General features: G+C 30.7%; 1 protein-coding gene across 4 annotated transcripts in view; it reads right to left on the reverse strand.

The window, feature by feature from the left end:
* The window catches only part of LOC100871433 (protein-L-histidine N-pros-methyltransferase), a 47,761-nt gene that overhangs the window by 21,717 nt on the left and 722 nt on the right, over nucleotides 1-25,322 (reverse strand). For all 4 annotated transcript variants that reach the window (XR_015293385.1, XR_015293386.1, XM_086912416.1 and 1 more), the window contains exon 2: nucleotides 8,144-8,355. Coding sequence is in view for 2 of the 4 variants with exons in the window: in XM_086912416.1 (XP_086768542.1) it covers nucleotides 8,144-8,355 (212 nt within the window). In the remaining 2 variants the exon portion in view is untranslated. The remainder of the gene's footprint in view (nucleotides 1-8,143; nucleotides 8,356-25,322) is intronic.

A 25,322-nucleotide genomic window follows, 5' to 3' on the forward strand; every position in this document is an offset into this window, starting at 1 on the left:
CAAGATATAGCTAAGTTCGAATACCTCGAACTCTTTGTTTTCTAAATTTTTATTATTAAAATGCAAACTTTCTATTGTATTCCTTTTTTTCTTATATAATTTTTATTTTAATTTTAAATTTCATCAATCAAAAATGCAATCCTTTTGATTAATTAAAAATTAGATTAAGATTATCAATTAACTAAATATTCATTAATTTCTTTTTAAATTCTATATTTATAATGTTAAATTTCTCTAAAAATTTCTAACGAATAAAAGAAATAGCGCTGAGGAATGCAATCAATAAAAATATGCAAGTGTATAATATATGAATGACGAATAACATTGTAAATCTTATTAACTTTCCATGTTCCATAAAATTGTTGGGATGCTCAATTTGAGCTTATAATCATGAATCGGCAAAGCACTTACAAAATTATCGATATTTGGACGACGACGGACGAAAATGAGGTGGAACATAATGACGTGTTTCCACGTGATAAACATCACAGGCACGTAATCCCTTCTCGACAACATGTGTTTCCCAATCGTTTCCGGAAAATTACCGATTCGATCGGCGCGGCGGTAATTATGAAAATGCTCGGTCTGGTTTCTCACGAATTATTAGCTCACGTAATTTCTATTTTCTCGTTAAAATCGTATTTATCTTGTATAACTATAAGCTTACATAATTTGCATCGAATGAATAGAAACGATAAATAGAAACGAATGTCTTAAATGCCAACATTTAAACGTCGATAAATCTTCAATTATGATATATATTTTTTATTAAGTATATAAAAATTTCATATGTACTTTTAAACTAATTAAATTAATGATAATTTTATTTCGTTACAAAAAAAAAAAACATCAATTTTCTATTAAAATTATAATTTTAATATATTTTTTATTTATATATAATAAGATAAGTATATGATTATTTTTATATACATTTTAAAGTTACGTAATTTCGTCATTAGATCTTAATTTTATAGAATTTTATTAGAATATTGAAGTGATTTCCTTTGTTTTTTGTATTAAAAATAATAAAAAAGAAAAAACAAATTATAACATCATTTCGAAAATGGAAAAAATATTGATTTTTGCATTTATTATTTATTTTTATTGTAATGTTACTTTGCAATCGAACGTATTTATATTAAAATATACTGCAATATACTTTAAAATAACATTGTATATCAAAACATATATTTGACTCAGATCGATGAAGGAAAAGCAAAATAGGATCAATAAATCAATTTATTCTATTGAGGATTCTCGATGAATTAACAACACATATACGTATTTAGTTGACCATGATCTATAAAGATTAAACAACACTATAATAAAAGACTCAATTATTTTATAGCTTTTACAATATCTTTGTTCAATCAAATACAATTTTGAAAAACAATAAAATTTCCAAATATTAATTAATATTTAAAATTAATATTTCTGTATCTATGCATGATACAATCATTTCAAAATAATTAATTAATCTCGTGAGTGAATCGAGTGCATTTTGCAAATTGTCCAATAGATTGGATTACTTTTAAAAAGTATCAACAAAAAAAGTTTCTATGCATCGAAGCTGTGGAAAGCAGATTTTTGAAATGGAATAAATAATATTTTTTTACTTCTTTTTTTGAATAATATAGGATTTTTTAAATAAATTTATTTTGAAAAAAAAAATTGTGATATAAAGAAATATATATGTATATTCAATTTCAAAAAATTCCAATTCAAAATTTGAATTTCGATTCACCAATTAAATATATTTCAAATAGATATGAAATGATATGTCAACTTCAAATAAGCAATTTTTAATTATTTTCAATAAAATTATCAATTTCAATTCATAGATATTCAATTTTCTTCAAATCTGATATTTATAAAAGGAATCAAGTTTACAAGGATGGAAAGGAAGATAATAATAACAACCTTTTTCCTTGATTATCTTCCAGCAGATATCATTCTAAAGTTTTATATATGCCGAAGCTTATCAGAAAAACTAGCTGCTAATGCGTTCTAATTTCAAAATCTCTTAGATCAATCTATTTCACTTTATTACAATCGAATAAATATTTCTCTAAACTCCTCTCTTCTCTACTATTCTGTGTTTATATTACATTTTTAATTGAATGATTAATTTCGATATATTGCATATTATATGTTTTATTGTTGCAATAATAGGAAAGAGTAAAGTAATAATTTAATAAAATTTTACGTATTAATATATCACATTTATTATATATATTGTATATGTAATCAGGAATTATGTATAATGTTAAAAAATTTCTTTTAGTGAATATAAGTTGTTTGTTCATCAAAGTTAAATATTATTTGTTTAAAAGTCCATATTTTCCCTTTATAAATAAATTTAAGCTTCTAAAACAATATTATTCATAGTTTGATTTATCATTATTTTTTGCTTCAAAGGAACAATAAAATAATTATTTTCCCCATTATTGTTACATATGAATAATTACGTATGCATTCAATGACACGAGAGAAGAAAATTTCGTTTTACTCTCTTTTTGGAAAATCTTTTTAGAATCTTATTCATTTATTTCTTCGCATTAATCTTCACGAATCATTAATACATACAATTATACATACAACCGATCCATACATCGCTGAAAATGAATTTTTTTCAATCAAATAATTATTTCTTTTTATTCACGAATTATTCTTAATCTTCATTTCCAAATTTTGTCCCTACTGAACAGGTTTTTCTTTTTTCTTTTTATAAAAATATAAAAAAATCCCTACGCGCGGCACATTGAATATCGCTGCTCTACGGGGACGAGGATCCAGACGTGGACTTTTTAAAATCTTCAACGCCCTCTTAATTTTATTTTCCCGAGCGAAATTGCGCGCAATTTTCGAGGAACCAAGGGGCCCCAGCCGGGGCCTCACGTCGAACGAATCGTTTCGCAGCTACTCCGATGTCAATTAACAATGATTGGTACGTCGACGTCGAACACCCATTATTTCTAATTGTCCGCCGGAAATGTTCCTCTTCAACCACCGAGTTCTGTTAGTTCCACGGGATCCCCGATTGTATCCAAATGCAAATTCGGTTGTTACGGGCGGGCTTATTCCGCGGAACATGGAATAATTATAGCCCGTTCTATTGCAAGTTTCAAGTTCTAATGTAGGTATTCCATCGCGATTCCCCTGGATGCGTGCCTCCGACCTGTTTATATCCTGCCAGCCACTTTTGATACCTTCCGCGAACGGGGGAAATGCGGATGAGCGACGATTCGCGATGAACGAACGGTCTAATTGAATGTTTCGCTTTTATAACCTTCGCGGGCCTCGATACCACGATATTCGTTTACCACGGTTTATAGGATAATTCGCGATTAAACGATTCTTTGGGGGAGAAGAATTCGGGAAAATAAACATTTGTAATTTCGTTAAAATAAAGGTGTTCGTGTTTTAGAGGAAAGATAAGATAATTTTTAATATCTTTGTCTTATTGATATATATATAGAAATAATTGCGAATTGAACCGATATTACATATCGACCAGTTAATCAAATTATTTCTTACTTTTCATTCATCAAAACTTTTTAAATTTGCGAAATTGTAAATTAATTTAAATTGACATTAAAACAAAGTATTATAATTAAGAGGAGAAAATATTTTTTAAAAAAATGTAAAATGTTTGAAGAATGAGAAGCAAATTATAGATTAAAGCATAAGTATTTAAATATTTTTAAGAATACGTCACTTATGAAATCCGATCCGATATAAGTTATGTATCTATCATATTAATAAGATCCTAATATTCAATAATTAATTTATTATGCAAAGGAAAAAAAAGATTAAGTTATAAAAGATGTTTCGATCAATTGATTTCTTTTCTTCTCCTCCTTTTTCTCCTCTCTTCATCATCTGTTTTAACCTTACTTAATATCCATCAACTCTTTTTTTTCTTCGCCATTTCTGCCTCTCCTTCCCTCTTCTCATGTATCTCTCTTGATAACGAATGGAGGACATCTCACCGCTAATTATGATTAATTTGTGAGACGAGCGAAAAAGAGTATGGCTTTCAAAGCTAGGAGCTACCAAGATATACAGAGGATCACCCAGAGGGGGGGAAACGTAATTAATATTCTCAGCAGGACCGCGTTCTAATGTCACGTGAACATCATCCAGGTGACTCCTCCATCGTTCTTCTCAATCCTAGTTTAGAGTCTTTTCCTTCAGAGAATTTTCTCTTATGGATATATTATTCTCTTACAATAAAAGGTGAAAGACGATGCTTAATTGTTATTGTTAATTGTTATTTAAACCGCGATAACATATATGGGGCAACTTTATAAATCTAAATCAATTTTGATACTTAAATTATATACTCCAACAATAAATAATAATTTTTCAATCTAAATAAAGATTTTGGATTTAATGAAACTATAAATGTAGAAATATTTATAAAACTTATTTATATAGGAAATTAACAATGTTTTCACTTCGTATTAGTACTTTTTATTAATTTTTTTCCAATAATGAAATAACAAATTTGTAATTGTGAAATATCGTCTAATCTATGTTTTGAGATCATAATTATAAAAATTATTTTAAGTTGTTTTTTTAAGATATAAAGTTTATCGCTTTTTATATTTGATTTGAATATTTATTATTTAGTAATAAAATATGTATATAATATATATATAAATAATGTGAAATAATAAATCATAAAGGTTTAAATATTCAGTTTAAACAATGATGATGATGAAGATGATAAAATTATTTTTACAAAAGTTGTTCTATGTTATGTTTTTAAGGAGTAAAGCAAGTATATTTAAAAATGATTCTTTTAAAAAGAGATATGTAAGTGTTGTATCGATGATGATATTTCGAAGCTGAAAGTTTTCATTTCTTAAAATATCAAGTACATTTGCACAATGCTTTCAATCGCATGAAATTTTGAATTTTGGAAAATAAAAAACAAAGTTACAAAAATTGAAGTTAAAAAAGTAAGGAATCCACAATCTGGTTTATTCAACAATCCTTTTTCAGTTAAAAATTTTAACGAGTGATGTAATTAACCAGATTATTATAACATATACAAGATGGTATATTTACCTAAAAAATTATTTGATAATAAATTTGCGAATATTTATAAAAATTCATATTTTAACAGAGTTAAAACAACATTCCACATATTTTATATATATGCGTTTAAATTTTTGCTATAAATAATAACGAGAAACTTCTTATCGATGTTCCATATTTCTTCTAAAAAAATTATTTCAATAAAGAAAAAATAGAATGTTTCAATGGGAACAAATATTATTTTTTCAGTCCCAGTATTTATTGGAAAGATCTCAAATGCAAACATTGAAACTTTTAAAATAAAATTCAAATCTCTCTTTTATCATTCATTATTGTAAACAAATTTTTCGCGAACAATTTGGTATATTCGTCGAATTTTAATATTATGCATCTATTTATATTGGAATTTCAACAATTTCAATAATTTCGCCTTATTTAGTTTAAAAATGGTGTTCTTTTTTTTGGAAACGAGTGAAATACGGATTTTCGATGATTGATCGGGGCAAAATAAAACTCTGTGTCTAATATTATCGCATTAGGCTACCGTGTATTATGCATTGTGCATCGATCCGGTTCCTTCTGATAAAAAGTGTTGTCTTAAGAAGGAGAGAATAAAAGTAGATATGTCGGACGTAAATTTTTTTTTTGTCGGTTTATAATTTAATATCGTTAATTTTCGATAATTTTGATTTGTAAATTGTCGAATGATTAAATTTTGTAATCTTATGGATTCAATGAAAAAAACTAATCAACAATAAACAACAAATAATAAACAAAAATAAATAATAATGAATAAGATAATTCAATCAATCTTAATACGAATTAAAATTCAAAAATTTAATTATCATGCTGGTTAATATTAAATATTATAGTTTATACGAGTATTATTCGTAATGATTGGACGTGAAAAATTTGGAAGCAAATAATACGATTCCATTTTCAAAATAACCTCAAATGCGAGATTATGAAAGTTAAGAGATTGAGCATAAGGAAAATTATCTGATATCGTCGAATTACTATTTTTCGTATATAAACGAAGGTTATCTTGATATTATAGGGCACAGGGCCAACCGATAAGGCAATGCAATTTGGAACGTGGAATATTATATACGGTTACTTACTTCCCTTCTTTCACCTCACAAATAATGTCCTTCCTAAATTCAAACTTGACATTACGAATTTTTTTACGAAAACTACTCAACATTTCTTCAGTTTTAATACGCTATTAACATTAATGTCTAAAATTTTCAAAATTTTTACAAGAATCAATTTAAAAGTCGCATTTTTCTAAATAATAACACAACACAACATAAAATCCCCACAATCCTATCTATTTAACAATATTAAACGAACTTAAATTTCTCACAGCTCGATAAATAAATCTCAACCGACGACTTCGAACATGTCCCCCAAAATATATAAATAATCACGAAAAAAGAAGAAGAAGAAAAAAAGAAACCTCTTCACGACACTTCTGAAGGTCGCGACTCGCAAATTGGGAAACGCTGCAACAACATCGTTCTTCCATTTACGATCAATAAAATCCCCCGCAAAAGGAAATTCATATTTCGCCCGACGAATTTATCCGTGTGTCCCGAGTCATTCGCAATGCGTTAATTGCTCAATCCGGCGAGCAGAAGATCGAAAAAAAAAAAGAAAAAAAGAAAAAAAGAGAGAGAGAGAGAAATCCGTGCATCATTCTAATTCATGAAGCGAAGAGGCCCGCCTAGTAGCACGCGGATAACCGTGCTGGATTTTAATAAACGGTTCCCCGGTCAATCCCATATACACAGACGGTGTAGCGGACGCGGAGGTGTTTCGCCTGGTAGCTGGCAGGACGACGCACAACTCGGGAGAGAGAGAGAGAGAGAGAGAGAGAGGTTAATCACCCGCGTTGGATTTTAATAAACGGTTCGGGGGGCAAACAAAGCTGGTCATCAATAACCATTCCCCTCTCCCTCTAACAGGTACCCCTTTGGCCGGCTGTCTCCGTCGGTTTTCGACCTTCTCCCCGCCGCTCTATCTTCGTCTGATGGGACCCACCTCACGAGCCGACCCGGGAGAGAGGTGGCTTTGCCACCAGGTTGTCGAGCCTCATCGGACAGCTAGATAGGCGGAGATCGTATCTGCGTGGTTATTAATTAACCGGCGAGAAGGGAAAGCCTCCTTTCATCACCTCGCAAACGATCTGCCTTAGCAAGGCCGAGACCTTGCCTCTCTACGATGTAGAGATATTTCGTAGAAGATCGTCGGGATCTGTGGATATTTGGATTTGGAGATCCTTTTCGATTCCTTCCGGTTGTTCGAGGAGAAATTCGTTTTGGAGTTTTTCGAGGTAGATTTTTAATCTTTAACAGAAAGCGATCTTTCGATGCTAGGTTTTGATTTTTGTAAGTTTTGTAATTTTCATATTTTGTTTATCGCGTAATTCTTTCGTAATTGTTAGAGAGATAATTCAGAGAGAGAGAGAGAGAGAGATCGGGATCTGTGGATATTTTCTTTTGTACGATTTAATAACTGTGTTATAAAGGTAATTTTTTGACGTCGAGGAACATATTAATTTTTATGAATCTATGTATCTACGTTTAAATTAATTCATAGTCACGTGTGATTCGATACTTATTTTATCTCGAATTTCTAATGAAATTTCTCTTATTTTCTGTTGTTTTAAAACGATGTTTGATCCAAAAGCTTGGGACATTTAATGGATATCTTTTTATTCAATGTAATAATATTAGTTAGAACGTGGACTAAATTAATTTGATTTGCAAATGAATATTTTCTAGATAGCACAATATCCATTTGTATATTGATTTTTGATAAAGTGAGGATTATTTTTTAAAATTAAATAACAATTGAAAACAATTGAGGAAATTAAATAAAACTGAATGTTTTGAAATAGATAATTTTTCTAAGAATAGTGGCAATAACGTATTTGATGATAATAATCCTATTATATTATGTTTATTTGTGTGAGAATTAAAACGTGTATATAAATAATAAAATAATAATAATATTTATTATTTAATAAAAATTGAATATTAATATTTACCATGCATTAAAAAATATATTAAAAAATATATTTTATATCGCTTACCCATTTATAGAAGTGCGGCTGATGAACCACGATAAAGCAGATCTTGCTAAAGAATGCCAGGCTTGCAATGGTAAGGAATCCGACCTCTCAATGGATTTCATTAGGAAGATTTCGGCGGTTTTATCAGGTTGATCGTGGTGAAGTCCTGCACCAAGAGGAATCCATAAACGGAGCAAATCTTCCCGGATCTTCGTTTTGTCTACTTTGTACCACTGTAACAAAAAGAAGAATTAAATGAAGTATTTCTGTAATACTCTACATTATTAATTTTAATAATGTATGAATCAAATGAATTTTTTTAAGTAATCGATATAATTTAATATTTTACGATTCCTTATCGTATACATTTTTCAAAAAATCAAATATTCTATATCGACTTCCGTATTTTTGATGATTTATTATATTGATACTTTTACTGATTCCAACTGATGAACATTATTTTAAGATTATGATATAGAAGCGATAGGAACTATAAACTTTGAAAAAGAGATGGTTTTTTATCGAAAAAATTATTTTTTGAAAAATTTAAATTTCTAACCAATTATTATAAATTTTTAACTGTTTCACGTGCAATGAAAACGCAGATTATTTCGATTACTATTTTGTGTAATAAGAAACTAGTTTTGCCTTTCTTTTGTTTATTATTAATTTTATTAATACAATAACACTATTAAATTAATTATCAACAAAAAAGTAAACCATCTCTTTATTATCTTAGCAAATTAAAAACTAATTACCCCCACAAAAATTCTTTGCAAATCGAGCCAACAAATGATCTTTTAATAAATCGTTGCGAATAATATCTGCCTTCCTGCAAAAATCTCGATCGCGTACAATCGAACAAAACGCCATCATGCTTATTTACTTAAGTCTCATCCCAACGTGCAAAACATCAACGTACAAGCGCATAAACATTCTCTCTACATTGTCACGTGATTGTCGCTCCGGGATATTATAATCCCGAATCACGTTTTGCTCGCACCGTGTCCACACCGAGGCAAAATACATAATTCGAATCGGCCGAGGCCGAGGTGTGTATCGGCCGAAAATATTTTCAATTTCGCAGGCAATCACGATACGCATCACGTTCCGCGACCGCGGCCTCCGCAAAATTTCGCGGTGGGTTAATGCGTCGGAATAAGAGCCGCGGCCCCCTTCCGATTCATTAACATCCCGCAAGGTGTCCGGCAAAAAGTGTTTCTCGCTTCATTATCGGAGCCGCGTATCGCGACATTAACGATATTCCGGCGAACGGTTTCGGTGCGGAACCGCAAAACAGTCGGAGAAGCAATTACCGGTCCTCCACCACCGACCACCACTAACCACCACCACCACTATCACCATGGGCAGCAACGCCGGCAGCGGCGCGGTACTACACGACAGATATCCGATTTCACCGTCAGCTTCCGAGAATGAGAACCAATTACGCGGGCCGGGGCATTAAGGAATCGATCTAATTTGCGCGCGGTGGTGGCTCTTAATGGCGGGCGCCGACCGATGAAATTATACGAAAATGTAATCAACGCGGTTTTTGTCTCGTTTCGCTCCAAGGGCAGGGGCGTAATTAGGAATGCTTTTGCGCCTCGCGACGGGGGACACTTGTTGCTTTCTCTCCCTCCCCTCCCCCTTCCGCATATTTCTCTCTTACCTTTTCCCGTCTATCTCCTCTCTCTCTCTCTCTCTCTCTCTCCCCTCGTCCCTCCTTTCTTTCTTTTTTCCTCGCACGGCAATTCGTTCGTTTTTCCCCTTCTTTCTTTCCTTTTTCTTTCCCCCCTTTTTTTTTACTCTGGTCTCCCTCCCCCCCACCCTATTATGCCCCGTGCTTCTCTCAGGCTTGCAAGTTAAGAGACCTTGAAAAAAACTTGGAGCGGCGAAGGAGGATGGAGAATGGAAGGAGCAGGCCACAGAAGGAGAGTAATTAACGCCGTGGTGCGCCCAGGTGCGCGGCCCTAAGAAGTCGTTTATGGATTGCTCGGCAGCCGCGCCGTACGCGGCCATCAATTAGATTCTCTAATTAAAACAGTCCCTTCTCGGCTCCGGGGAATTAACTCCCGGCAAACCTCTGTAATATTCTGTCATCGTCGGGCATCTTTGATTCCCTATTCTTCTTCTTTCCTTCTCGTTTCGGCACAATGTGGCTATATTTTATTCGATTTCATCGAAAGTTTGTAAAATTTTTAAATTTTCCATCCCTAATTTAATTTGATGTTCGATTTTATTTATTTAATTTCTATTAAACTTTCCTTTCCAAAAGCAAAATAACGTAATTCTTTATTCGCTTTACTCTTTACCAAAGAAATTAATTATTAATAGATTCCTAAGTTAAAATTGAATCTTCTTTCCATTCTTAGAATAGCTACAATTGTGTACTTTCTATATCTAGAAAAAAGTTTTAATAAAAATTTGAAATTTTATTCAAAATTATATTTTTAATTATTTTATAACAATACTTCGTTTACGAATAAATCGAATCTCTTACACATTGTAAATTGAACATAAAATCAATTTTTCCTCTGCAAAACAATGTTACAAGATTAACAAACTGAATCGTTCCATTTGAATTGCTCGTCCCAAACAACACCTTAATTAAATTAATCAGAAAAAAAGAAAGTATTGAAAAATTATCTCTGTCGAAGCAATGAATCACGTGGCTCCGATCATTATCATTTGATGAACTTTCGAGAACATTTCCCTGGTAATTGAATTGGAATAGTAATAAACACGAAGCGGTCGAAAAAAAGAATCTGAGGGGCGGCAATATACCAACCAAAGGGGGAGAAGAGGAAACAAACCAGCAGCGATATACGTTTTTAATTATAGTATGCATCGCTAATTGCAGGTAGCCACCAGCCTTCCAATACGCTTTAATCCGACTTTTTCGCGGATTTTTTTCTCGGCGAATTACAAATGGCTACCGACGTGGTCGCGCATAGCCGGACAGCATTCCTCTTTGTGCCATTAGTGGCGACTTTCAGCAGCGATGGAGGACAGAGATGGGACGAATCGGTCGGAAAGAGAAGGAGCAAAAGGGAATCAGATTCGCGCACCTTCCGTGTAGACTAGTGCACGCACCAATCCATGACTCGGACAACAAGTAGCCAACTCGGAAATCACGCTCATCTAAATCAACGTCTCGCGTTGCACCGACAAACGATACGGATGGAGGCTCGATCTTTCTGCACAATGATGCACGAGTTCGCGAATAGAATAAGATAAAAGTGAATTATAGCGGTAATTAGGTGTCGGGAGTAACACTTTGGAACGATAATTGAAAAACTGTTATATCTGAAAAATTTTTACATGATCTTATATTATTTCGTACACGATATTGCCGAGTCGAATTATTCTATTTTTATTTTATTTCAAGGCGAGTAATAACAAAGTTATTGTTGAAAGAAATATTTATAACTAGCATATTTATTTTAACGATTGCAGATTAACATAATTTAAAATTTCCAAAAGTCAATGTAAACACGAGTTGTATTTCAGCTATTTTTTAATTACATTTGTTCTACGTATATATTTATTAAATTTTCCAATAAAAATAAATTATTTTTATTAAATGGTTCGTTTTTCTAGTTACGTATGTCATAAAAATTCTATTTTTTTTTTTTTTTTTTGAATTTATTCATAGTTTAAATTAAAATTTTAAATTATATGAAGAATCTCGAACGAGTGTTTTAATATGTTATCGCAGAAGCAGAAAAATAAACATAAAAAACAATGCGATAAACGTGCTTGATAATCAGAATTTATGTTAAAAAAAAAAAATAGTTTTATGTCACAATTCGAGTTCATGAAGTCTCTCTAGCTCATCGTGCGAGAGACTTGTGTTCAACACACTTGTCCGAAATGGTTATGTATCTCTTTATGACAGTATACTATAGCGCATAGGAAAACTTGTGAAACGTAAACTTAGCGCTACTTCTCGTCAATGGGAGTATTTCAAGGTTACGACAATTTTTATTGTCTTGCTTACAGTTGTTGAATATGTAGATGCTTGTTTAAATATATTTTTTTTTATATCATAAATGTAATTATTCAATTTTTTTACTTGATATTTATTAATATATATGTTTAATCTAAGATGTTATATGTATATAATTAGTAATCGGTTTTAATGTATAAAATCTTGGTTTTAAGAATTTTTGAAAATAATGAGATTAAAGAGATTAAAGAGAAATAAAAATATACGCTTTTTTGTTTATAAATAATACAATGATACGATGATTTGTGAATGATAATCAATATATTGTTTTTTAAAATTTAATTCTATTTACTTTCATAATTTTTTAATAAATTTTAATCTTAATCTTTATATATAATTTAAAAAGATGTGTAATAATTTATCGTAAGATATTTATATGTCTTCAATATCTTTAATGTTACAATACTACATATATATATATATATATATTTCAATAAAAATTTGAAATTTATGCCAATTTATTTAATTGGATTCAAATTATAAAATTTAGGATTATGGAAGAAAATAATAGTAATGAAAAATTATATTAAATTTTTAGAAATTTTTATTTTTACTTTTAGTATTCATAGTGTTAAAAAAATTAAAATCAATTATAGTAATTGTTATATATACAATATTCTGTTTTTCCTCTTTGTATAGAATAAATGATCCGTTTAGCGACGACTTGAAAGTTTTGAAATATATAAATTGAATTTGAAGGTATATTTATTAATATGTTTATTATCTATCAACTATTTTTCTACGTTCATTATTTTTTTCTGAACAAGTTAAAAAATGAATGAAATCAACTATAAGCAAAAAGGAAAATCTTCATTGTATTTATTGAAAAACTTTTAAATGATAAATTACTATTGTATTTTTAATTTTTCATAATATAGAAATTTAATAATTTTCACAACGAAACCTTTATTTTAATAATCTTTGATTAATTAATATTTATTATGTACTTGTTAAAATGGATATGAATGAAATTACATTACAATTTAGTGAAATATTTTTAACATAGCTCCTAAAACTCCTATAAATATATAATCAAAATATGATCAAATACCATACATTTACACTATCTCTGTCAAAGTTATATCTCATCGTGTCTTTATTATCATCCACGAAAATCCTATTCCTAGTGCGAACAAGTACGTATACGTTGTCTCCGTATCTATCGATTACATCGGATCATTTCTGCCCTCGGTTATCCGGCATTCGTCCAATAAAACGGAGTTCTGCCAAGCGTAGATCGAATCACGAGATCACGAATTTTTGTCTCCCTTTCCCCTCCTCTATCCCTCCCTTCCCATCGTCGGCCCACGTTTCTTTCGTCCCTCGCCTCTGTTCGAGTTCCTTTTTCTGGAAAATCTCTCCAGTATTCAAGGATCGAGGCCTCCGAAGTACGCGTAAAACTGCGAGCGATAAACAACGGCGCGGAACAGTTTATGCTTACCGCGAGGAATACTAGGGATGTTTGCTCGGTCGGTACGAAGGGGCTGTTCGGATTCCACGGCCGTGTTGGATCGCGAGTCAAACGCATTCTCTTCCTGTGCCATTATGTTATTACTGCGGGCGGCGGCTGCGGTGGCGGGCGCGAGCCAACGGGCGTTATATTGGCGCCGTGGGAGAGAATCGACGCCATCTTTACACGTTTCTGAACCTTTACACGTGATTTCACAGGAATCACGATACGTCCCCGAGATTAACGCGATGCAAATGCTACGAATTTTTCTCTTCGTTTCGATCGTATGTAGATCTGACTCGGTCGATATTTCAGGGATTTTTTTCATTTTATCTAAGGCGTACGAACGAATTTTCAAAGAGAATCGCGCGCTTTTCGTTGTATAGTGTTTTGGAATAAGAAAGTAGTTAAGGTTTCCTTTATTAAATGTAGTAAATTGGAGGAATATTTTTCCATACAAAGTGTTAATACGTTCATAAAACATATTTGATAGATCTGAAGATTCTAGATCAAAACAAACATAAAAATTGATATACAGGATGTTAATTTGTTAAATTATAAGTGGGTTAAGAATGTGAGTTCTTTTTACTGCTATTTTTATTTAGTCTATAAAATTTTGTGATATATATGGAGTCTCGAATTAAAAAATGAATGATTCAGATTACTTTTGATTTGGAAAAGGGTTATATCTTTAGAGGATTTTAACACCCTGTAAATTACAAAAAAACTAGGTAAAAATTCACATTCATAGGTACAACGATAACCAATCATTCACATTTTCTTTCGAATATCAGCCAAGGCTTCTCGCGCCAGCTAAGAAAAACTTTCGTCAAATTTTCTAAAATTCAGCGTGGGAATCTAATTTTCAAAATGACGAAAGATGGAGTCACGAAAATAAGAAAAGTGTGCTTTCTTTTTAGAAGATTCACGCCGTGAGCGTTTCGGGTCGGAAAGACTTGTTTGGAAAAGCAGCAATGTGCAGAAAGTGTCGGTGTAACTAACCGTGAGAAGCTTCTCTATCGAGATCGATGATCGGCTAACGAAGCTGGCCGCGCCTAGAATATCAGTTCGTTTGCGCGAAAAGGGAGGCAATTCGAGTTTCCTAAATCCTCGAGGCTGCCGGCATGATCTACGGTAGCGATGAAGATTTTTGCGATCATACTTTCGTGGAAATAAATGAAGAAGCTGCGCTGCTTCGTATCGATTTTTAAGCTTAATGTTTTTGATGTTTTTTTCTATTAATTTATTTATTTAATCCTTAATTTGATTTTTATTAATTTTCAGGAACAATATCTCTTTATAATGGCTATTTTTTTTTTTTTTTTTTTACTATTACAAGTTTTCAAAAATATTGAGTCTTTATTCGTTCAATATTTAAAAGGTTATTACCAGCAAAAATAAGAATTTCTTTGGAGGAATGAAATTTTGCTTGGAAAATAAACGACGCAGTAAAAAATTAAAAAAAAAAAAAAAAATAATTTTCGTCAATTTTCTGATTTTTGTGCTACTTGGTGACTAAAAGCATCAAAAACGTGAGTTTTTTTTCGTTAATAATAGGCGACAAATATAAAATTTCAACCAAAATGTTCAAGAGAATATATTTAATCCGATAAAAGCGAATAAAAAAGACACGTTTCATGATACGAAATTTCTTACAAAATAATATCGAATTTCAAAGTTATTTGCCTTTACGATTGTTAAAGAAATAAAAAATATGACTCGTCATATTACTCCCTAGTGGCCTCTGTACAACAACATTACAATTATACGCATACTTTCACACAGTATAGTATAAAATAATAAAACATTCCTACAACCAAATATAATTGCGACGAGCAAAAACCGAGATATAAATATTCCCCTCTATTACCGCAACGCAGCGAAATAATAATACATATTTCCGAACATCTCCTAATCCAACTAAATAATACAGCCTAATACAGCCGGGGAGAACGCCCATCCTTGCCATAAAAATTTTAAAATCAGTATATACCACCCAGAGCCATCCCAATGCCTAAACCAATCGCAATCAACTATCTATCCATCCATCCCGGCTGGGCACAGTACAGTCTTTCTCTCTGCGGCGGAAAGAGCTATAACTATTTCACGAATGATCGTTTCGCCGACATCGAAACGATTCGAAATTATTTGCAAGCGCTATCCGCGGACGATGCAAAATGAATCGGATCGTTATCATGGCAAGGGCACGCAGGTACGCACACCTACCATACACATATGTGTAACTGTACGACGTGCATTACGTATACACGTTCGATGGAACCGATATAATCATTTCGAGTCTCTTTGGCCGGCGCGAGACGCGATCGATCATGCGTGAAACGGCTCGAAGAGCACTCTCTGGTTACGTATCTACTCTCCGTATGTTCCACGGTGGTGCCCCAGAGGAATATTTCGAGAACGAGCCGATAACGATCTGTGTCCGTCCCGCGGCTTCGTTATCCGATCCGTATAGCCGCGTAAAATAACTTGCAAATTACGATGTGTGCGGCTCGACCGTCTCATCGTCCCCTTTTCTCGGCTTTTTTTCAACAGAATTTCCAACGTTTTCCACGGCTTTTATGACAGGCCTTCTTCTTCCCCTACGCCTCATCGATCGGCTCGCGCGTATATGTACACGCATGTAGATACGAGGATTATCGTATCGTACTATATGATAATATTTTCCCTTTTTCTTCTTCCACACGCTGTTGTATAAGTTGTTATAAAGAGTATACTTTTTCTCTTCTTTCTTCGTTCCTTTTTTCCTTTTTTTTTTTTTTCTTCTTTTTCAATGTTAGCTGCTGCTAATTTATCTTGTCGAGAAGGATAACATTTTGCGCGCGATAATTTCGATAATTTCGATAATTTTTTTACCGATAAGAAAGTATTCGATGGTTTCGTTCGAAGTTATTAAGTAAAATTTTATTGTTTTAATTATATTCGGATCAAGATGTAATCGTGTCTTTAGATAAATTTTTTACATGATATAATTGAAATTATTATTTGCCTCTTTTGTTTTTCCCAGACTTTGGATTAACGTTTCAATCCTTATATCGATTATATCAATTTTTAAATATCCGGATGATTTTTTATTCAAAAGATAAAATTTAATAGATAAAGCTTAAAATTCTTATCTTCTTATCGAAAGATTTTTTTTAGCAGATTTGATAATGATTGATCCTAGTAAATTTTGCTTCTCATTTTATCAAAGTTACAAAATTTTAAATTTACTTTATTATTATTAATGAGATATAAGATCTTAAGATCCGGTTTTCACTTTAATCTATCCCACGTAACGAACGTGTTAAATAATTTTTAATTAAACGAAATGCTTTTTTGTACTTTTTTTGTACTTGAGTATTGTTACTTCGATGTGTCAAACTCACGTAGTATATTTTTTTTTATCAACGACTAACGAAAAAAATATCCATTTTTTATTTTGTCGTCGTGCGATAACTGTTATTTCGCATTACACCAAGAGATATAAGCGAATAAAAATCAATTAGCAAGAGAAAATTATGTGAACCGGATTTAATCCTGCGTTACGAGAGATCTATTAAGAGACCACTTATTCCACCTCTATACTGGTGATTTTGGTGAATTCAAGTTTCATTAACACATCGCTAAATGTATCATTTCGAACACTTATATCTCTGAAATTGTTGAGCAGATACGTTTTATGTTTTATACTCCATAACAACGAATTGCTGTTAACTTGTGAAAGTAGATCAAAATTGAAGAGGCGCGTTTTAAAAGCTTAACTTATGAGTGTACAGAATATATATATATACTATTTGATAGTTTTGTAATATCATAGTAGGAGAGATAAATTAGAAAAAATTTTGCTTCGTAAGGCTATTCAGTTTTTAAAATTTTGTATTTTTGTTTATTGATTGATTTTAAAGCTTTGAAGTTAAATATCGAAGTTAATAATTATTTTTTAGGAGTCATTTAAACTTCTTTTTTTTTTTTAATAAATTCGATGAATTTATTTAAATATAATTATATCGTAGTAGTAAATGTTATTATTTATTTACTATTATACTTATTACTTATACGATTTATATTTTATTTTTCAATTTATGTAAATTCGTCGAAGAATAGCAAATTTTATGTAGATATAGATAGTATAAGTTTATTTAATTTTTTTCATCTATATTATGATTCAGTCAATAGAAGTCACATATATTAAATTCAAACATTCATAACAATGAAAATGTTACGTTATTGCTGTTTATATCTTAGACCTTCGTAGAGTGACGTTTAGATTAGCAATTATTCAGACAATAGGAACTTGTTCAGGCTAAGAGCTCAGTTAGAATTCAGTTAATCAAGTACTAGCTAGCACGACTATTTCATACGAGTAGAATATTATGTAATCCATCTAATCAAATATTCAAAAATACTGAAATTAAAATAAAATTCATTAAGATTGGAAAATGCAATTTTGTTTTTTATTCTACAAAAAATATTTTAGAATGTTTGCAATTGTGATATTATTATTCTTAAGGAATATCGAGTATATTTTAATACTTTTTAATACGTATAAGTTTTAAGACAAATAAAGACATAAAAAAAATGAATAACACGAAATATTTTCTTTGTTTTTTTTTGAATTTTAGAATAGATATAAATAAGAAAATCAAACAAATAATATTAGGAAATTTTGTATGAAATATAATACATAAATATTGTAAATCTTTAATTAAACAAATTAAGCAAATATTTAAAAATTTTAAAATAAGTGAAAATGGTAATATAAGATAATGTAATTTTTGAGAAAAATAAATTATGAAACTGTGTGTTCAAGTAAATTAATAAAAATTTTCATAACATATAATGTCAACATATATAATCACAGTTATCTTATATAACGATGACATATGTAAATTTTGTGATTATAATAAACATTTTAAAATCTCAATTTAAAATTTCAGTCTTTTTAAATTTTATTAAAAATTTCAAGTAAATATTATCAACTTGTTATTTATATTTTTTCTTTTGCTTGCAATCAAAAATCTTCATTAATATTTTATAATCACGACTATTGTACAATAATTTCTTCGTTTCTTTAAAAATTACAAAATAAACTTCATAATAAATTTACAGGATAAATTCCATTTAAATATACCAATATAAAAACTTTCTCTTGCAAAAAGTAAAAAACAAGAAAAAAAAAACATCAATGAATTATTATGAAAACCCGTTATAACTTTTTAAATTTTGACTAAGGAATTTAATTTATTATAATACAAATCAAAATCTTTCATACTCATATTTCTACTCTATCAAATATTCCCAATATTATACATATAAAATCGTTTCTCAAAAATAGCACGCAAACTTCAACATCCAATTATATCCCCAAATGTGTAGATTATATTCCCTCCACAACTTTTTCTGCTCCTAAATAAATTCGTCCCCTCGAGAAGTTTAACATCTTTTACGAAAAGCAAGCACATCGCTTTTTCACGGTCCATCCGAGACGAAAAGTGCATGGAGCCGGCGTCGAAGAAATCGGCAAAAATGCGAAATACCAAAAGGGCCGGGAAGGGTGGCCCTAATGAAATCTTTCGTTTCACCGATTCACCTCTCCACGAACCATAGACTTTTTTACCCCGCGAATTTCAAATCGAGCCGGCCCTCTCTCGCATCGCTCGGGGACCCGAGCATGCGCAAGAAATTCGGCGACAAAGCGTATCGTGTACAACCAGAGGAATCCGAACGGATCTGTGTGTTGTTCCACCACCGTGGAAACCGGTATTCTGCGTACGAATAAAGACATAAATACAACTTGTTCGGGGATCGAGACCGTGCATCTACGGTCCAGAAATCAGTTTTTCGACTGGCGATCCTCTGCGCACGCACGTTCGCGCACACGACGCGCGCATGCGATTATAAACTTGAAGATCCACCGGGCATCGGATACGATTATCCCGGATAATCAACAACGTCTTTCTCCGTGATTCGAGCCGTGAAAGTGCCGTGAAAGATCCTAGATCTTGTTCCACGGCCATAAACGCGGGCAGTATCATCGTTTGCTTTTCTTCTCTCGAAACAATTCCGCGTCGCGTGAACGATAACGGTCACTGGTTTTCGCTCTCGTTCGTCTTTTCGTTTGCTCGTCGCAATGTTCTCTGCGCAACGAATAATCGCGGCTCGATATTATTTACATTGTCATTATTCTGTCTCCGTCATGCGTGTTACGAACGGACTCGATCTGTGTATTTATCATACGAGAAATTTATTTTTGAATTATCTTCAACATTTTGTTGTTTCGTGTATGTAAAATATTTATTTGCTTATTTTTGATATTTGCATTTCTTTTTTACGTATTGATTAACGATGATGGATTGTTCGGTTTTGCAAATTATCGACCATGGTTTTTTGATTCAAATGTATCATAAGTATAATATTTAAATATGTAAAAAAATTTTATTCAAAATAGATATAGAGAATGATTCACAATAATCAATTCGTTATTTTAAAAATGATTTATGAAAAATAATATTATAAGATTGAAAAAATAATTGAAAATAATTTTTTATTTTATGAAATAATAAATAATTTGTAGTTTTAAAAAATGTTTTGTGTATGTTCAAGTAATAATAAATATTAATTATTTTGCAATATTTGTTTCAATTCTTATTTCTATTATATACATATAACAAGTATATAAACTTGTGAGCCATTTGTATTTTGGACATTTTTGGATTAGAAAATATTATTTGAAAAATTATACCTATTCAAATAAAATACAAGATTTGATACTCAAACAACTAAAACTTATTTTTGTTCAAAAAAATTAATGCAAATTCATTCCAAAATAAAATTTTGAGCTAAATAAGGTTATATACTACTTAAATAATAATTTTTTAAATATTTTATGTAATTTTATGTCAATTAATTTATTTAGAACGGATTATATTTTATGCAAACATATGTTGTGATCTTCACAGTTTTGAATCAATTATCACAATTGAATCTTCTGGATATAAATCAATACCCTTTTGCAAGAAATATATTTCAATGTTTCGCAAGTATTGCAATTAGCTTCATCAAATGATAATTGAAAACTACATATGTACTCTGATTTCTCATGAAATTATATATTATATATTGTTTTTTCCAAAAGGATATATTTTACATTCGAAGATATCAATTTTGATAATATTTTGTTATATATTATTGTTTATTGATTTATTTATTTACAGTATCTTATTTTAATTTATTAGAATTAATTTAAAATTTCACAAATTATTTTATTTAGAAATACAGATATTCAAATAATTCAAAGATATTTAGATATTTTTTCAATATTTCAAAATCTATTAAATAAAATCTATATCTAATTTAAATTGAATAAATTCATTCAATGAATAATGAATAATTATTTTGATAATTACTAATATTATTATAATTACATTGGATAATTATTATTGTATAAAGAGAGGTGGTAATGAGAGTTAAAGTTCAATTGATAATTTTTCTTTAAAGTTAATTATTTAAAATACATATTATTATCTACTTTTAAATTTATCTATTATCTATGTAAAATTTAAATTCACATAGAATAAATATAATACAATAATATTACTCATATTCATAATTAAAAAATTATCTTCCTTTTTTATTATACTTTACTGCTTTATTAAAAATATATCTGTATATATAATATTTATATACTTTTGATAAAATTAGTATTTTTTTGTGAAATTGTTTAGATCAATATAGCTTTTAGACTCTATGACATTGCAATTAAAAACAATATTGTTAGTTACATAGAAGAAAAATATTAAAACTCTAAATAAAACAAAATCTAATAAAATCAAAGCAGCATTAAATAGAATATGATTATATTTTACAAATGATAAATTTTTCAACATAAGAGTTGAATATATGAATCACTGTATGAAATCTGATTTCATAGATATATAAATATTTATATATTAGCAAAAATTATAAAAATTCAAAAATTATTTTACTCAGAAAGAATAATTCTTAAATTTTAAGATATTACTTTTTTAATAAATATTTATTAAAAATGTTTTATATTTAATACATAAAATATTACTTTTTTCTACCAAAAATTTTGTTGCAATTAAAATTTGATGTAATTGTTTATAATTAATATTCATTGATATATATATATTTCATTTATAATATAAAGAATATAAATAGCAGGTGTTACTCATATCTTTGACCATTTCAATATAGGTCACAGTTAAATTTAACGCGCTAATTTTGTTTAAATTTGCATGTATTTCAAAACATATTATTATAATATAAACTTTAACAAAAGAAAAATAATTTTTTATCTATTACGTTTAAAAATAACTTCTTTTACATTCAATACATATCATTTTGTATTACAATATATGTATACATTTCCTTCCCTCTTAATTTATAATAATTTCGATCAATATTTATTATATTTCGAATTTTTACATTTTATTATAAGAAAATCACGAAATATATATTTCTTAATTCCTTTGCAAAATTTATCTGTTTTTTAGAATCTGATTTGTTTCTTTCTTTAATACATTTATTTACAAATAAATATAATTTTATGTAAGAAAAAAAATTTATATCTGTAAATTTTAGCAATATAATATAGAGCTTTCTAATTGATATATCATAACATTATAGTAATATAATAATATTCGATTTTCTCGAAAATGAATTTTCAAACGATAAAAGAATTTTATTTTATACTTTTTATCTATATTTAGAATTATAATAACAATTCTCTACCATTTGGAATCTATTTTTAAAATCATTTTTTTTTTTAAATCAAAATTTTCAATTTTCATTTCATATATTTCATGAAATATCTTCACAACTACTGTGACTACTGTGTTAAACATGATCTAAGAATACGTAGTATGTAATAACGATAACGACCAAGAATATCGGCCGCATGTACGCAATGCAAATGGATTGTAGTAAAAAGAAAAAAAAAAAAGGAGACAAGAGGGAGATATCTCGTCCAAGCTTCGAGAGAGAGAGAGAGAGAGAAAGAGAGAGGACAATTCAAAACTCTCTTCCTCCATTTTCTCTCATCAAGCAAACAGAGAAATTCTATTTAACATGGTCAAAGCGAATCGTCATTAGCCTCGCTCAAGTTGCCCGCAATCAGTATACCTCCTTCCCCTACTCCGCGAAGGTAATAAACATTACTATCACGAGCGTTGCTATTATTATTACGAGCCGGCTCGAGATACGCGTGTTTCGCAAGCTTCTGTAAGCGGGTCGACGACAGCCAGCCCCGCGAAGACGAGTTAAAATTCCTAAGAAATGGGACACGCGGCTAGGGGGCGTAAAAGTACGGAAAGATCTCGACGGTGGTTGCCTAGACGCAATAGGGGCTTTCTCTTTCTCCCCTCAGGAGTCTCATCCATCAGTCACTTAATATTTCAAAGCAGCGCCTTACTTTCCATCCTCCTCTCACCCCGTTTCTCTTCCCCGTCCCTTCATCCACGAGGATCCGCGAGAAAACGAATGGTGCCAGCAGTCTTTTAAAAACCTTAAAACACCACCGGAGTCGACGCCACTCGGTCTGAGAGTAAAGTTTTCAGACTGTTCGGGCTGATATTAGGCGATAGAGGCACGAGACTTGGTGGCAAGGAGTGGGGGAAGAGCGACGTCTCGCCTCGATTTCGATGGGCGCGCGGAGAGTGGAGGGAAATCTCGCGGGGGCGTCCCTCCGCACGAATTTCAAATTTCTCGTTTCACGCGACCGAATGGGATTCTTCCCTTTTCCTGCGAGCACCTGCTCAAGCGTGCTGCCCAACGAATCGATTTGCCGCTCTCTGTCGCGCAGCGAAAGGTTCTCGCAAACACCGATAAAAGCTTCTTTCTTCCGCTAGATGAATAAATACGCGTGTGGGGTATGCGGCTGTATACGTCCGCCCGTGTCGACTTCTTACGAATCTCGAACGTATGTGAGATACGTAATGGAAAACGCAAAGGGGTGTGATATTTTTCTCTTTTCCTTTATCCTATGGTCGAATGTAAAACGACATGGATGTGGCCGTTTGAGATTGCTTTGTTGAGCCAAAGTGCTTTCGGCAAGTGAGGGGGACTTGGAAATATGGGACAAAATTTGTAGAGAAGTTTTGTATTAATATATAATATATATGGTTATTTATGGATTAAAAGATGTATGTATAAAGATTGTATTGGAAAATTGTTTTGAAAAGGGCATGTTTTTTTTATGAGTTCAAAGTGTAGAATGAAATTTAAAAGATTGCGAAAGTTTATTTTTATAGTGAAAAACATTTTTGAAATTATATTTTTGAAATCATATTTTTAAGTAGAACAACTTAAAGATGTATATAAAATTTGCAAAAAAATTCTTGAATTCCTTGCTGATTGAAATTTATTAAGGATAAAAAATATAATGTGTATAATATATGATGGAGCATTTTGCATCACAAATTTGAATGCATAATGTTTTAAGTGACAATAAAAAGAAAGTTCGTAAAGAGACTCCGAATCTTTTACTTTATATATGTATATTAATTACTATATCAATATAGTAGATTATTATATCGATATATATTTATATTTTCTTAATATTTCTAAATCTATTTTTAAATGATTTCTATATTTATTTTATTTTTATGTATTATACAAAAAGATTATAATGCTAGATTGAATAATTTAAAATAATGAATAAACTTTTTCTTCTAATATAATTTAAAAATATAAATTTTTAAATAATAAATAAAAATAAAAATTCATATATATTATAAATATATAAATTGTAGTTATCATCATTAAAAAATTTAAAATATTCACTAAATAAATATATTTTCTAATTTTAAAATATTTTAAAAGTTTTTTTATTTTTTTATTTAATTTTGCATTAATGCATAAACACTTTCTACAACCTTATCATTATATGGCATATATGTACGACCTACAAATTTTTTTTTACTCACAAGGACATTGTATTTTGCATTTTTATCATAAAATCAAAATCCCATTTTTTCCTAACTATATCATCATTTTTAACGCTCTTTATAATCACATACAATCACGGATAACGACGAGTTGAAACGCGAACCATGACACACTGTTGTCGGTATTAATAGAATGTATGTTGAAAGTTGTGTAACTAACGCCGCGTGCAACGTCCAAGTTCGCAGACTTTTCCTCCCAATAGTTTCTGTAGTAATCCGTAGATACAACACGATCACGGATCGTGATCGTTTGTGACTTTCAGAAAAGTTAAATTAAAGGCAACAAGGTAGGGTATTATTATAAATAGGATGAACCAAGACGCGAACAATGGTCAGAATCGGTGTTTGAGGATATTTCAAGAATATCGAGAACATAATTATATCCCGAGTAATTACCGAGTACTCTTAACTCTTGAGTAGTGCCGTTCGAGGAAGGAGAAGGTAATCGGTGGTTGGCCTTGTCCGGTAATTGTACTAATTATTACCGCTCTCTTCACTCCCGCTCCCTTGCATTCGCCTAAGGGGCTGCTTCCTCCCCCGGCAACTCAATTACCTTGCTGTCCTGTGCGCCACTCTGAATTTACCAGAGACCAGATTCGAGAGATCCTTAATTCTTGGAAAAAGAAATTTCTGCTCGATGTTACTCTAATTAAACGCGATTAAGATCAACAACTAATGGACCATAGTAGGTATCGAATAATACGAAAATAACGTATGAATCAGCTGCATTCGAAATTTCGCTATCTTATCTGAGTCACTAAACAAATCCCAACT

Source organism: Apis florea, unplaced genomic scaffold (genome assembly GCF_048593485.1).
Source record: "Apis florea isolate Af1SG1 unplaced genomic scaffold, ASM4859348v1 contig_3391_pilon, whole genome shotgun sequence".
Classification (NCBI taxonomy): Eukaryota; Metazoa; Arthropoda; class Insecta; order Hymenoptera; family Apidae; genus Apis; species Apis florea.